Here is a 15,876-nt window from a genome sequence, read left to right on the forward strand (position 1 = left end):
CGAAGTGCTCTATTGAGTTCTAAGTGCTCCACTGAACTTAATTACTCCATGAAAATGCTCTAAATGCTCAAGTCACATATAACATATATATATATATATATATATATATATATATATATATATATATATATATATATATATATATATATAGAAAGAGAGAGAGAGAAGGTGTGTGTATGTTCGTATGTATGTAATATGTTCATGAGTGTATGTATGTGTATGTGTGCGTTGTTCTTGAGTTTTGAAAAGTAACCATAAATCTCAATGTGACGGTAGGATGGGAGCGAAGAAGAAAGATAGAAAAAGAAAGAGGTGGGTTGGTGTGATATATATATATATATATATATATATATATATATATATATATATATATATATATATATATATATATATATATATATAGGTTCTAAATAACGTAAGGCGTGACTTGGCGGCAATGTCAAGCCTCAAGCTTTTCCGAGCCTTGACGAGTCATGACGTTTGTAAGGCGTGACTTAAGGCGACAATTTTCTATATAATTAATATTTTTATATGTATTTTCAACTATTATTAATTTTTATACACATATATGAGTTAAGGCGGCGTTTTGACAAAGTTTGACGGCAGGTGCAAGTCTTGGAGTCGTGGCGCACCTTGGCGGAGCCATGATGAACTTTTTAGAACCTTGGTATATATATATATATATATATATATATATATATATATATATATATATATATATATATATATATATATATATATATATATATATGTTTCTTTTTGGTTTTTTAATTAAAAAAATAAAAAATTAGTTAAAAGAAAACAAAAAAAATATATATATTTTAATGAGTCTTCGTAATTTTAGATTGGGCATCAAACAAAATCACAAAAAAATACCAACCATAACTATTAAAACCACACATGATATATAAAATAAAATTAGACCATTGATGTACCATTATTATTATTATTATTATTATTATTTATCTTATTTTTGTTTATTTTTTTTACCAGAAAGACATATTTTACAATTATATTAACCAATTTTTGCAATTTTTTTTTGTTGTAATTACAAAAGAACATTTACTTGTAGGGTACAAATATCCGTATCCAATTCAGGAATCGACCATTCGTGGAGTCACCCGACCCATATCCAATAGAATATCTCCATCAGTTATCCGATCGCTATTCAGCGCCTCTCTGCTCATGGTTCTACAAACAGTTGACAGCGCGCCCTTTCAATCCCCTCTCTAAAAATCGAAATTGATGACAACAACAATGGCGAATCGTGGAAAAAACTAGGTTTTATGCACCACCAAAACGGGAATCAGTACTGAATTTCTCTTAAAATGGAATCAATTTCGTTATTATCATCGTCTTTGCACATTCACCTCCACCACAAAAACCTTATCTCTCTACACCTATCTTCAATAAACCCTTCCATAGTTTCCTTTCCTTATCGTTTTTCCACGTCGCCTTCACAGCGGTTATGTGCCGTGAAAACTAGTAGTAATGGTGGTGGCAGTAACCAGCAAGATGGCACTGCTTACCGCGGCGCCGATTTTCTCAGAAAGCCAGTGGTGGAGGTGAGCGACGACGTTATCGATTCTTCGAAAAGCGAGGATGCTGATTACGAAGATAATGGAGGGAAGAGAAGAGGGGAAGATGGATGGGTTGATTGGGAAGATCAGATTTTGGAAGATACTGTACCCTTGGTTGGTTTTGTTAGAATGATTCTTCATTCGGGCAAGTAAGGTCTTAGTTTCAACCTTTTTAATTCGTTTATATGTTCTGATTCTTGTTAATATTCAACATGAATTGGGGAAAACACTTATGTTGTGTAGTTTAAGATAGTTAAATCCTTTTATGAGATTCTTCCCAATTAAACGCAACAAATTGAGTTAACAAAGGCTAATATTGTTAGCAGTTAGGTAGATATTGGAATTAGGGTTTCTTATGTACTTATTATTATGCTTTTAGGGTATATGAAATTGAAATCTCTGGCATTCTATCCATCTAATCTTTCGATGTGGAGGAAACATACTCTTAATCTGTAAGCTATATTTGGATGTTTCTTTTTTACTTATATGCAGAATGAACGACTTAATTTATAAAGAACCAATATATAACTCAATTCATGATTTATCATTAAGTTGATAATATTTAGCTTCTCCTGTGTAATTTTACAATTATAAGTTATGCAGATTCTTATTTTAATCCTAAATTGAATTTATTGTTTTCTTTTTCAGATATGCAAGTGGTGAGAGATTAAGTCCTGAACATGAGAGAACTATTCTAGAGAGATTGTTGCCACATCATCCTGAAAGTGAGAAGAAGATTGGATGTGGCGTTAGTTACATCACGGTTAACTTTCTCTCTTTATTCGCATTAAGTGTTGTATTGATGATGTGATGAACTGTGTAAATGTGAGTAAATGACCATTTTACCCTTATGTTTGTTCTCATTAAGTCGATTTATTGTTGTTTACAGGTTGGTTACCATCCAGATTTTGAAAGCTCAAGGTGTCTGTTCATAGTGAGGAAGGATGGAGAAATGGTGGATTTTTCATATTGGAAATGCATAAAAGGTTTGATAAGGAAAAATTATCCTTTATATGCGGACAGTTTTATCCTCAGGCATTTCCGAAGACGCAGGCATAACGACTGAGACATAAGAGGGATATTATTGTAATTTTAGGTTTCATAAAAAATTAGAATAAGTTTCCTTCTTTTATGGTGTTCATATCATATGACTTGCTTGCTTCTTCATACACATTCAAGAATACAATTATGGTTGGTTGCAATTGCACAATTTTAGAGAAAATGTAAGATCAACTCTTCCCTTCTTTGCACTTTTGCATTTTTCTCTTGTATCTTTTGTGTAATGCCTTTGATGTGACATACTGACATGACATGAAATAACACTGATATTATATGAATATCATTTGAACCATAAGGTAGAATAATCTGAATGACATGATATGACACTGATATTATGCGAATATCATTTGAACCATAAGGTAGAATAAACTGAATGACATGACACACTGATATTATGCGAATATCATTCGAATGATAAGGTATCATAAATTGAATGGACTATCATTAATTAGACAAACCAAATTTGGTTACACTCATTGTAATATATTGCTAGTGTTATGATATAAGTTAAAATCTATAAAAACAATTCATATAGTGTTGAGAAGTTATATCTTAAAGCATTCTTGGCTATGGTGGGGTTGAATACTTTGGATTGCATGGATGAAAGTAGCTCCTCTCTAATCTGTATCCACACAAGAAAGTGTTGGATGCTAATAAGTGGGTGCTAGCCATGGAGTACGTTTTTATTTAACAACCATTATTGAAGGAAAATACAAACTCACTTAGTATGTCTTGGATATGATTAAGGACCATTTGTTTACATGATCCTTGTGAGACAATTATTATGGTGACTAAAAGATGGCCAAATAACTTGTATTTTGGAATATGGTATAAAAAATCTAACATTTTGTTATTAGGCAATCACAAAATATGAACTTATTTCTTTATAAGCAACTTTTGACATAGTTATAAAAAATGACCATTCTGTCCGAAATAAAAATTGATGCATTTCAGAATAGATCAAGTTTGTGTTGTATTAAATTTAAGTCGCATCAAAAGTATATGTTCTTTTTTAGAAAATGATAAACTTCAGATTTGAACTTAGGTTTAAGCATTACCCACAAATAATACCTACTTCGAAAGTTCAAGGAACATGTTTGAAATCCAAACAATTCTAGAATTTTGAGAAAATACTTTATTTTTTAATTAAAATCTAACAAATTAGAAAAAAAAATAACGAAAGCGATATAGATACGATACAAGAGTATGAAAGAAGTCATTGAGTTGAAAATCGTTATACATTACTGATTTTATGGGCGGATAGAGTTTGTCAAATATGTTTGGTACATATAAGAGAAAAAGATACCCTATGAATTTTTTCAAAACGATTGAGATGAATACTCTAGCAAGAAGCTAGAGAAACTATAAATTACAAAGTTGCTTTACATAACCAACGATCCCAAAGCATTTTACACTTTTGTCGCCTATTAGAAATCCAAAAGAAGGAATTAGAAACTATATCATCAAAAATAATATCTTTTTGAGGTTTATATATTCCAAAAAATGAGCTTTTTTATGTAATTCCACACAATCCAAAAAGTCATAATGACCACTACATCAAAGAACTTTTATTAGACTACAACAACGAGCTCCTATCAACCCAAACTATAATGCTCTCAACCAACAACGAAATAAAGATGTCAACCTCCCACCACATAACAATCCATCTCCACACCATAACAAGCAGCGAACAACTAGCAAACAATTGCTCTAAAGATTCACTAATCTGGGAACACACCGGGTAAAGCAATGAATCCAAGTCTATACCTTTGTCTCTAAGATTTAAATGCATTGGAATCCTATTACTACCTATCTGTCAAATAAAAATATTAAGTTTAATCGGTACTAAAAAGTTCCACCTGTATGAGGACTTGGAGAGACCAAAAAATAGGAATCCAAAAAATGATGCGCAAAAGAAACTGCGAAATTTTCTGTCACATAGGGCTGTCAAATTGAGCGGTCGTGCCGTGTTTTTGTTTGACACGACACCATACAACAATGTTTTGTATAACACGAACACGACACGACACGATGTCGTGTTTTTTTTCATTAACACGAAAACGAATCAATTAAAACACGACAACACGACACGACACGACAAGTATAATATTACATAATTATTAGTGTATTTCGTTCATACTTAAAGATATATAATACGACAAACACGACAACCACATGCTTAATCGTGTCAATTTTGTATCGATTTATGAACACGGACACGATATGACACGACATCGTGTTTTTTAATCTTGACATGAACACGAATTCGAATTTTAATTTCGTCATGATTTCTTTTTGTTTCGTGTATTTTTGTCATGTCGTGTCATAAATTGACACCTGTGTGTCACTGCCAGATAAGGTGATATCACTCACGAGAGAAGGTGAAACGACGTAATTCACCATGAAATTTCTCCCATTGAGCTAACCAAAGACCTCCTTTTGGCATTCTCGAACATGCCATCAACAACTTGAATTCCAAATTTTGATCAAAAACCAAGGCTTGAGTTGGGATCCGATGCAAACACTCTATGGAACTGGTTCTTCAAATGTTGAATTCCCGTCCACACATCAAACTAAAATTTTGTATCTTGCCCATTTTCCACATTAATCTTACACAAACCCTTCAAATCAACACCACGACTATCAACTTGGTGAATCGCACGAGAAATTGAAATCCAAATGCTATGACCTCCAATCCTTGTGAAGAATTGAGAACCACCCCCATGCATAACATGAATAAACCGAACCAAAAGGCTATCATGTTGCTCAAAATAACACCAAATCCACTTAAAAGTTAGAGATCTACTAAGACATTAGACAATACAAAGCGCCCACACCCATGCCTCCTTTTGTAACGACACGAATTTGTTTCCGTCTACGACGTTAACTTCCTTTAGTTGAATATTTATTTTAATAGGATTATTTGAGTTTTAAGGTTACATAATGAAATAAATTAATTAAAAATGATGTTATTTAATATCTAAAAAGAATCATGCAATAACTAAGAAGAAATAATTCAAATTTAATGGCTTTGTGGAAAAATAAGGCATATATATATATATATATATATATATATATATATATATATATATATATATATATATATATATATATATATATATATATATATATATATATATATATATATATATATATATAAAGTTTATGAATGATGTAGAGGGGTTAAATGTTAATAAAACAAACATAAATTGTTAAGTTATCTAGGGTTGGGGTAGGGACTGTGCAAAGTCGAAATTTAAGGGATTTGTTTCCATAATTGTCCATAAACCCCCCATGAACATGGATCCACGAGATTAAGGCTTGAGGTTCGTTTGTCTCTTTTCCTTCTGTAAGAAAACGTGTAACACTCCCCCTCTGGCACGTATCACAATATTGTCCGCTTTGGGCCACTCGGCACGAGGACTTCCCAGGGGGGTCACCCATCCCGGTACTACTCCCGCCCGAGCACACTTAACTGCAGAGTTCTTATGGGATCTGCTGCCCTCACAGCTTTAAAACGCGTTGTGATAAGGAAGGTATCCACACCCCTTTATAAGGAAATGTTTCGTTCTCCTTTCAAGCCGATGTGGGATCAGATCTAACCCACTTTCACCCCCCATTATAGGGTTCGACGTCCCTGTCGAACACATCGACCCGTGCCCTAGCTCTAAGAGGATCGAGCACGAGGAATTTCCAGGATTCGTGAGATACCGAGATACGCGAGGTGAGTCTTCTCACTATACCTTACCTTGAGTATGTAACCAGAGTTATGTGATAGAGTATTTGTATGCTATGTATGTTATGTGTTGTACTGCATTATTTCTATGTGATTTATGTGGTGCATGTTTATCAGAGCTAGAACCTGAGGGTTCACAGAGTTTGGGTGCACGGACCCACAGAGTTATAGCCTCGAGTGGCTATTATGTGTTATATGTGGTATTTTGGGGAACTCACTAAGCTTCGTGCTTACAATGTTTGATGTTATTGTTTCAGGTACTAGTGACGACCGCGGGAAGGCGCCGGCTTGATCCGTACACATACACTCGGAGTTTTTACATTTGTGATCTTGGGATTTTGTATTGACTTGAATTGGATAATTAATATGGTTGTTTTATGAATATTAATTGAATTATGTTTTATGAAAATTTGAAAATTTTGTTTTGAAATTTACGGTGTTACAATTTGGTATCAGAGCCTTGGTTTGAGGGATTCGGGTACACCTTCGGGAGTATTTGAACTCAAACTGAGGATTTGGAAAGATATTTTCAAAAGAAAACCTAACTTTTCTAAGAGTAAAAGATTTTCTTGAAAAAGAAACAAATTCCAGGAAGAAACGTGTGTACGATCAGTCAGCGCCCGAATGGTGAATTCCCAAAATACGTTTATATTATATTGATATGATGTATCTGCATGCTAGAGTAGGCTAGGTATTGCTAATAGGACTAGAGTGGCCTGATTTGTGATGCCTTAGCCCAGGGAGAGGTGAGCTGCTATGAGATGCTTGAGAGTGAGTAGGTAGCAGCGAGGGGCTTATGAGAGATCTATTAGAGAATGGTCTACGCTTGATAGAGTACTTGGGATTTGGGATCCGAAGAGGAAGATTTGGGGTGTGTACTGAGACGGTGTGGATAGTAGTATTGGGCCCGTACTACTGAAAGCACCGGGGCGGTACACGGTCCAAATAAGAATCTTTGGGATGCCAAGAATCAAGGAGGGCTGGATTGTCGAGTGTGAGTATGCTCGAGTGAATTCTAATTTATCACATGTTGTATTTCAGAGGTTGATCATGGTGAGGACACGTCATTTGCCGGAGGGTGCCGGAGCTAGTGATGAGGAGATTCGACAGATCATTCATGAGGAGGTGGTTGCGATCATCAGAGCTGAGATACCAGAGATGTTCGGGTCTATTAAGACCGCACTGATTGAGATATTTGACGAGCGTTACGCCGCTCTTTCTGAGGCTGCTGTTGCAGCGGCTACCGCAGCGATCGCTGCGGCGAGACCTCAGGGAGGTGATGCGTCGCTGTTTCGGGAGTTCAGCAACACCAAACCACCAGAGTTTGATTGGACACAGGATCCGATGGCAGCTATGAGGTGGATATCTGATATGGAGGGGTGCTTCTTCACTTGCTCATCTCTTGAGCATCTGAAGGTTCGGTTCGCGCTGAACCAGCTTCGCTTAGGAGCGAAGTACTGGTGGAAGTTTGTGACGGTGCATTTTACGCCTGCTGAGCTTTCGGCGGTGACTTGGTAGAGGTTCACTACCATGTACCGGGATGAGTACGTTCCCCAGGTGGAGAGGAAGCGTTTGGCACAGGAGTTTCTGACCCTCAAGCAGGGTACTGAGTCAGTTACAGCGATCACGAGGATGTTCCATGAGAGGGCGATGTTCTGCCCTGAGCACGTGTCCACTGAGCAGGCACGTATGAGCCGCTACTTGAGCATTTTGAGATGGGATATTCGGAAGTTCGCCGCGAACTCCTCGTATCGGATATTTGCTGAGCTTCAGGCAAATGCCCGGAAGAGGGAGATTGAGCTTGAGACACAGGCCAGGGAGGAGGCGGAGTCTCAGGGGAGGGATCGGCGGCCAGCACAGTCTCAGCCGGCAGCCAAGCGGGCCAAGCCCGCTGATCCCAAACCCGGGAGCCAGAAGGGCCGCACTTACGGGAAGTGCGGCAAGGGTCATGATGGAGTCTGTCGAGCGGGATCTTGCTACAAATGTGGCAAGGAGGGGCATATGGCCAAGGACTGCCCCAAGGGGTTTGCAGTGTGTTTTCACTGCAACCAGACCGGACACTGGAAGGCGGAGTGTCCGCTGTTGCGCGGAGCATCTCAGGGATCTGTTCCTGCCGCCATCAGAGCTACAGAGAGTCGGACCGTGAAGGCCGAGGCGCCGACAGCTCGAGGGAGAGCCTTTCAGCTGACTGCAGAGGAGGTCCGCGCTGCACCCGATGTTGTGGCTGGTACCTTCCTTGTGAACTCTGTGCCTGCTTTAGTGTTATTTGACTCGGGTGCGAGTTGGTCTTTTGTATCTTTGGCCTTTAGTCACCATATCAGTGTTAGTCGTAAGGCATTGAGTCGGCCTCTGCGGGTTTCCATAGCTGCCGATAGAGTGATTTGTGCCGCGGAGGTCCTCCGGGGATGTGTGTTAGAGATTTTTGGGGTTGAGTTTCTGATTGATCCGGTTCCTATTGCGATGGGTGATGTCTGTGTCATTGTGGGCATGGACTGGTTGAGCCGATTCGGCGTGGTTATCGACTGTGAGCATCAGCTGGTGACCATACGAGATCCTAGTGGGGGAGTTCTTTCAGTATACGGTGAGGGTACACGTTCTGGATCAACCTTTTGTTCAGCCGCTAGGGCGAGGCAGTGTTTACAGCAGGGCTGTAAGGGTTTTGTGGCATATGTGATGGATACGCGGGTGATCTCCGAGAGACCGAGTTCAGTGGAGGAGGTTCCGGTGGTGCGTGAGTTTCCAGATGTTTTTCCCGAAGAGTTACCGGGTGTGCCTCCCGTGAGGCAAGTAGAGTTCAGTATTGATTTGGTTCTGGGGGTCGCGCCTATCGCTAAGGTGCCTTATCGTCTTGCACCTCCAGAGATGCAAGAGTTATCCTCGCAGCTTCAGGAGCTGCTGGGGAAGGGGTTTATTCGGCCGAGTAGCTCGCCGTGGGGAGCGCCCATTTTGTTTGTGAAGAAGAAGGACGGCTCGCATCGAATGTGTATTGATTACCGAGAATTGAACAAGCTGACGGTCAAGAATCGTTACCCGTTGCCGAGGATCGATGATTTATTCGATCAGTTACAGGGAGCATCTTGGTTCTCCAAGATCGATTTGAGGTCGGGCTATCATCAGGTGAGAGTGCGGGATGAGGATGTCCAGAAGACAGCGTTCAAGACGTGATATGGGCATTATGAGTTTGTGGTGATGCCTTTTGGGCTCACCAATGCCCCGGCTGTGTTCATGGATCTCATGAACAGGGTATGCAGGCCGATGTTGGATCGGTCAGTGATTGTATTCATCGATGATATTCTGGTATATTCGAGATCTAGAGAGCAGCATGAGGAGCATTTGAGGGAAGTTCTTGGGGTTTTGAGATCGGAGAAACTTTATGCAAAGTTTTCCAAGTGCGATTTCTGGTTGCGGGAGGTCCAGTTTCTGGGACATCTTGTTAATCAGAAAGGGATATTGGTCGATCCGGCCAAGGTTGAGGCGGTGATGAGTTGGGAGGTGCCAAAGTCACCCTCTGAGATCAGGAGCTTCCTTGGGTTGGCAGGGTACTATCGGAGGTTTATCAAGGATTTCTCCAAGATCGCGGTGCCACTCACCAGATTGACCCGGAAGGGTGTTGCATTTTCATGGGGTCCCGAGCAGCAGACCTCCTTTGAGATGCTTCGCCAAAGGTTGTGCGAAGCCCCGGTATTAGCTCTTCCAGAAGGGATGGAAGATTTTGTAGTATTTTGTGATGCATCGATTTTAGGGCTGGGAGCGGTACTGATGCAGAAGGGACATGTGATAGCATATGCATCGAGGCAGTTGAAGCCTCATGAGACGAGATATCCCACACATGATCTAGAGTTGGGGGCAGTGGTGTTCGCCCTCAAGATTTGGTGTCACTACTTGTATGGGTTTCGTTGTACGATATACACGGACCATAAGAGCTTGAAGTACTTGATGGATCAGCCTAACCTAAATATGCGGCAGAGGAGGTGGTTAGATGTGGTCAAAGATTATGATTGTGAGATCCTGTACCACCCGGGCAAGGCTAATGTCGTAGCTGATGCATTGAGCCGCAGGGCGGAGAGTACTCCACTACGAAATGTATGTTTGAGATTGACCGTGATAGCTCCAGTTCTGGATGCCATTCGTGGGGCACAGGCCGAGGCTGTGCATCCAGAGATGCAGAAGAGAGAACGGGTCGTTGGGTTGGTTTCAGAGTTCGTTTCGAATAGTCAAGGGCTTATGACTTTTCAGGGATGGATTTGGGTACCGTTTGTGGGCGGTACGCATACTACTTTGATGGAGGAAGCACATAGATCGAAATTTTCGATCCATCCCGGGGCTATGAAAATGTATTTGGATTTGCGGAAAGAGTATTGGTGGCCCTGTATGAAGAGGGACGTCGCATGGTTTGTCGAGAGGTGTTTGACCTGCCGTAGGGTTAAGGCCGAGCACCAAAGACCGCATGGCAAGTTACAGCCATTGGAGGTTCCCGAGTGGAAGTGGGAACAGATCACTATGGATTTCATCACCAAATTGCCGAGGACTGCCAGAGGAGTTGATGAAATTTGGGTGATTGTAGATAGGTTGACGAAGAGCGCTCACTTCCTTACCATCAGTGAGAGTTCTTCGGCGGAGAAGTTGGCGGAGGTTTATGTGAGAGAAGTGGTATCTCGGCATGGGGTGCCGATCTCGATTGTTTCGGACCGTGATGTGCGTTTCACTTCCAGATTCTGGAAGAAATTTCATGAGGAGTTGGGTACTAAACTGCATTTTAGTACCGCATATCATCCCCAGACAGACGGCCAGAGTGAGCGGACGATTCAGACGCTTGAAGACATGCTTCGAGCATGTGTGTTGGATTTCGGGGGTAGTTGGGATGCGTATTTACCCTTGGCGGAGTTTTCCTACAATAACTAGGAGGTGTCGGACCCCCATTTGTTGGGGTGAGGTTGGGCAGAGAGTGATGGGCAGTACAGAGATCGTGATTCAGACGACAGAGCAGATACAGCAGGTCAGACAGAGGTAATTGACCGCCCAGAGCCGACAAAAGAGTTATGCGGACAGGCGCCGATCCGAGCTTGAATTTCAGGTCGGCGACTTCGTTCTCCTGAAGGTTTCCCCTTGGAAAGGAGTGATTCGGTTCAGGAGGAGGGGCAAGTTGGGGCCCTGGTTTATAGGGCCATTTCGTGTGATTGCGAGGGTAGGCCGGGTAGCCTATCGGTTGGAGTTGCCAGCAGAGTTGGGGCAGATCCACGACACTTTTCATGTGTCGCAGTTGAGGAAGTGTATAGCCGATGAATCGGCAGTGGTTCCATTAGAGGATATTCAGGTGGATGCAAGCCTGAATTATGCCGAGAGACCAGTGGCCATCAGAGATCGGAAGATCAAGGTTCTGAGGAATAAGGAGGTACCTCTGGTGTTGGTTCAGTGGCAACACCGAAGGGGATCGGAGATGACCTGGGAGCCAGAGCGTATGATGCAGGAGCAGCATCCGGAGCTGTTTTCAGAGCGAGACTTCGAGGGCGAAGTCTAGTTCTAGTGGGGGAGAGTTGTAATAGCCGGATTTTTCAGGTATCTTGTATATTTATGTTTTTGGTGTTTTGAGAGGGGACTCGGCGAGTTGGAGCTCAGACTCGCCGAGTAGGGTCGCGGATCTGGTCGCGGGATCGCGCCTGGACTCGGCAAGTCCAGGATATGGACTCGGCGAGTCAGCGCTGTGTAATGAAACTCTAATTTCTCGGGTTTGAGACCTATTTAAAGGGCCTTATGGCCGTCATTTGTGCTCACCAGTCCCTTGAGTGAAACCCTAATCGAGTGTGAACATTTGGAGCAAAGTAGAAGGCCATTATTGATCTTGGAGGTGTCATTTTTGCAAGGAAGGAGAAGAACTAGCTAAGGGAAAGCAAGTGGAGCCACTTATAAGAGTTTGGAGTCCAGAGCATCACTATTGTGGTAATAATTTCGAGTTTTCTTCTTCCTTGTTGATGTTTATTTAGATTTAGGGTTTGTTGAACCCTTTTGTGGCAAGATCTAGTGCCCCCTTGGTCCCTTATGTGGTTTAAACCATAGATCTGGACCCTTGGAGGTCCAGAGTGTCCCTTTGCCCAAGCTTTTTGGGAATCAATGGAGGTTTTGGATTGGAATCCTTATGCCTTAGTTCAAAACTCTATTTATGAGCCATGGGGTGTGTTATGGGAACCAAGATAGAAGCTTTACATGATGAATCAGTCTAAGGAGGCCAGATCTATAGATTGTGGAAGCAGATCTGACCTTAGAAGCAAGTTGGAGTGGTTGCCTGGCATGGACTCGCCGAGTCCAGGCGCGATCCCGCGACCAGATCCGCGACCCTACTCGGCGAGTCTGAGCTCCAACTTGCCGAGTCCCCTCCCAAAACACCAAAAACATAAATATACAAGCTATCTGAAAAATCTGGCTGTTACAAAACGAACGCATGAAATCAGTTATTAGGCCCCCTCCTATTGTTTTCGATCGTGTAGCAGGTAAGAAAGAAGTAAATTCAAATGTGAGTATGTATGCGAGCAACGAGCGTAGGAGGGAGAATCAAGATTTTTGGGGCTGCATTTTATTTGAATCAGGTATCATGCTTATGTTCTCAACCCATCTAGTCTTGAATCAGCCCTAGGAAACCACCAAGGTCGCCACTAACAGCCTCTAGGCCGCCAGAAAAGAACCACAACGTCGCCTTGGCTTGGTGGTTGTGGTGTAGTCAAGTTTTAGCCTATCAGGGTGTGTTCGTGTGATGTTTTTATTGAATAAATTTTTGTTTAATGCATATTTGGAGTCTTTCTTGTTAGATTTTTGGGGTAATAAAGACACTTGAATATTCTGAGAATTGTGATTCCACTTTCAAATCAAAGTATGTGGGTGTACTCCCTAATCTTTGATTGAATAATACTTATAAGAGATTCAGTTAAGAGAATGTAATGTATCAATTTTGTGAGTACCAAAAAACTGACCAAAAATTGGTTAAATATCTCCCTTGTTTGAAAACTGCCAAAACTATCATAAAACAGTTTTCCAACAGTAAAAAACTATCATAAATCCGGGTTTTCTATATAGATTAACGCAAAACCAAAAACTGGTCAAATAATAAAATTTTGGATTTCGACCCCAACCAGGGGCTCTGTCCCTTGGCCCCGCCAAGGGTTATTGCCCCTTGGACCCCCGTTTGTTCAGGGGATTCTCCCCTAAATGACAGTCTACTTTTAATCTTGAATAAACTTAAACAAGTGTGCACTCTGCACCTTCCTTACTTGTTTAATATTCATCAAGATTGATTTTTGGTCAACAAGTCAACCCATTACACTTAAATACAATTAGTGAAAAAAATCACCAACAAACCTCCCCTATTTAAGAGTAATCTTGATTAACTTAAAACAAAAAACATAACAACAAACTAATGCATAAATGAAATATCATGACGATTGAATTTCACATTAGTATATTACTCATTCTAATTATTCAAATATCAGGGTGTCACTAAGGATTGAACCCTTTATATTCTAAGTGAATACGTGAAGATAATATACATAACAATTTACATTCTCAAAGTTCTAACTTGACACTATATTTTTACTAGCTTGTGTCCCATCCTTCAATAAGCATATCAAAGTCAAGTCCCAACTTCTTGAAGCAGCTAAACTTCATGCTTATATAGGTAGTTTTTTTTGTTATTGCACCTGCAAATGTAATTTTTCAAAGAACTATTAAGAAATTAAATTTCAACCTCCTTAACTTGCAGTACTGAACACATACCTTGAGATGATGATAATAATGTGTTTCAATCTTCAAATATCAAGCTTTCCACATTGAATTCAACATCTAATATTGCATTAGATGGGAACTTAGTATCTTAATATAAAAGATTTTAGGTGGAATTTAAACCCATCCCCATAGCCGCCTTGTTCACAAGATCTCTAGCTAACCTAGGAATGGCGACGGGGCGGGTTCGGGGCGGGGCATGGTTTCCCAAACCCAAACCCGATTTCGAAATATGTCCCTGACCCCGACCTAATACCCGATGAGTTTCTTATCGGGGCGCCCCTTCGGGGCTGAAACTTTCCCCGAACCCGACCCTAAACCCGAATCCCGATAACTACCCGAAAACCCAACCCAAAAACCAGAAATATGGCAGAAAAATGGAAAAACTATAATTACAGAATGAGAAATTAAGACGTTGCATAGGCTTAAAATACCAATAAGTTCTTAAATCATTTATCCAAATAGAAATTACTAATAGTCTAATATTGTAACAACCAACCAACCAAAACACCAAAATACCAAATATGAAAAACTAATTCATTACAAGAGAATAGGACTAATTAAGGTAATTAACTTTTCAGTTTGTTCACATGTAGGTAATTATCTTTTTTTGTACACATCTAGTTAACAAACTTTTTGCAACTGTTCACATATGACCATTATGACCTGCTGTAGCAGGTTACATACGGCTACAGTAGGTCATAATGGTTACATGTGAACACTTTCAACAAGGGTGTTACCTAGATGTGTACAAAAGAAAAATAGTTACCCAAATATGAACAAAACCAAAAGTAAGAGTAAATTACACGAATGGTCCCTATGGTTTGGGGGAATTTATGCGTTTGGTCCCTAACTTATTTTTTTAATTCGGATGGTCCCTTCTATTTTGTTTTGTTGCGTTTGGTCGATGTCTTACCTAAAAAGACTAGTGTGTCCTTATTAATTTATTTTTTTTTAATTAATTTTTTTATTTATGCATTTTTTTATATGTTTAAAAAAAACTAATAGACCTCACATATCTGTATCTCCTCACCATCCCATCTTTCATCATCTTCAACTTCTATTTCTTTTTCATCTTTAATGAAAACGAAGTCTTCACCATCTATTTTTTTCGGTCCTTCAACTCCAGCGAACCAACACCACAACCCAATAAAGTGAAGAGATAGTGGGTTATGGTGTTTGTTCGCCAGAGTAGAAGGACCCAAAAAAAGGATGGTCAAGACTTCCATCTCACTAAAGATTGAAAGAAAATAGAGGTTGAAGAGGATGTGAGATGGGATGGTGATTGGTGGGACCCAAATTAAATTTCTCAAATGTGGTTTCAGGTTTACGGTGAGGAGATACAGATATGTGGGGTCTATTAATTTTTTTAAACATATTAAAAAAACATAAATAAGAAAATTAATTAAAAAAATAAATTAATAAGGGCATAATAGTACTTTAGGTAAGACAGGGACTAAGCGCGCAACAAAAATAAACAATAGGGACCATCCGAGTTAAAAAAAAATAAGTTAGGGACCAAATGCACAAATTCCCCCAAACCATAGGGACCTTTCATGTAATTTACTCTTACTTTTGGTTTTGTTCATATTAGGTAACTATTTTTTTTGTACACATGTAGGTAACGAACTTGATGAAACTGTTCACATATAACCATTATGACCTGCTGTAGCTGGATTTAACTTGCTACAGCAAGTCATAATGGTCATATGTGAACAGTTCCAAAAAATTTGT

At 40.1% G+C, this 15,876-nt stretch overlaps 1 protein-coding gene across 1 annotated transcript; it reads left to right on the plus strand.

Moving 5' to 3' along the window:
• The first annotated feature begins 1,120 nt into the window (after positions 1–1,120).
• On the plus strand, positions 1,121–2,824 carry LOC145043324 (protein DCL, chloroplastic-like). The gene is made up of 3 exons (XM_078991946.1): positions 1,121–1,729; positions 2,229–2,343; positions 2,470–2,824. The coding sequence occupies exons 1-3, from the start codon at positions 1,329–1,331 to the stop codon at positions 2,644–2,646; spliced, it is 693 nt and encodes a 230-aa protein (XP_078848072.1). The 5' UTR covers positions 1,121–1,328; the 3' UTR covers positions 2,647–2,824.
• The last annotated feature ends 13,052 nt before the right edge of the window (positions 2,825–15,876 follow it).

This window comes from Lactuca saligna, chromosome 4, assembly GCF_052625555.1.
Source record: "Lactuca saligna cultivar CGN05327 chromosome 4, ASM5262555v1, whole genome shotgun sequence".
NCBI lineage: Eukaryota > Viridiplantae > Streptophyta > Magnoliopsida > Asterales > Asteraceae > Lactuca > Lactuca saligna.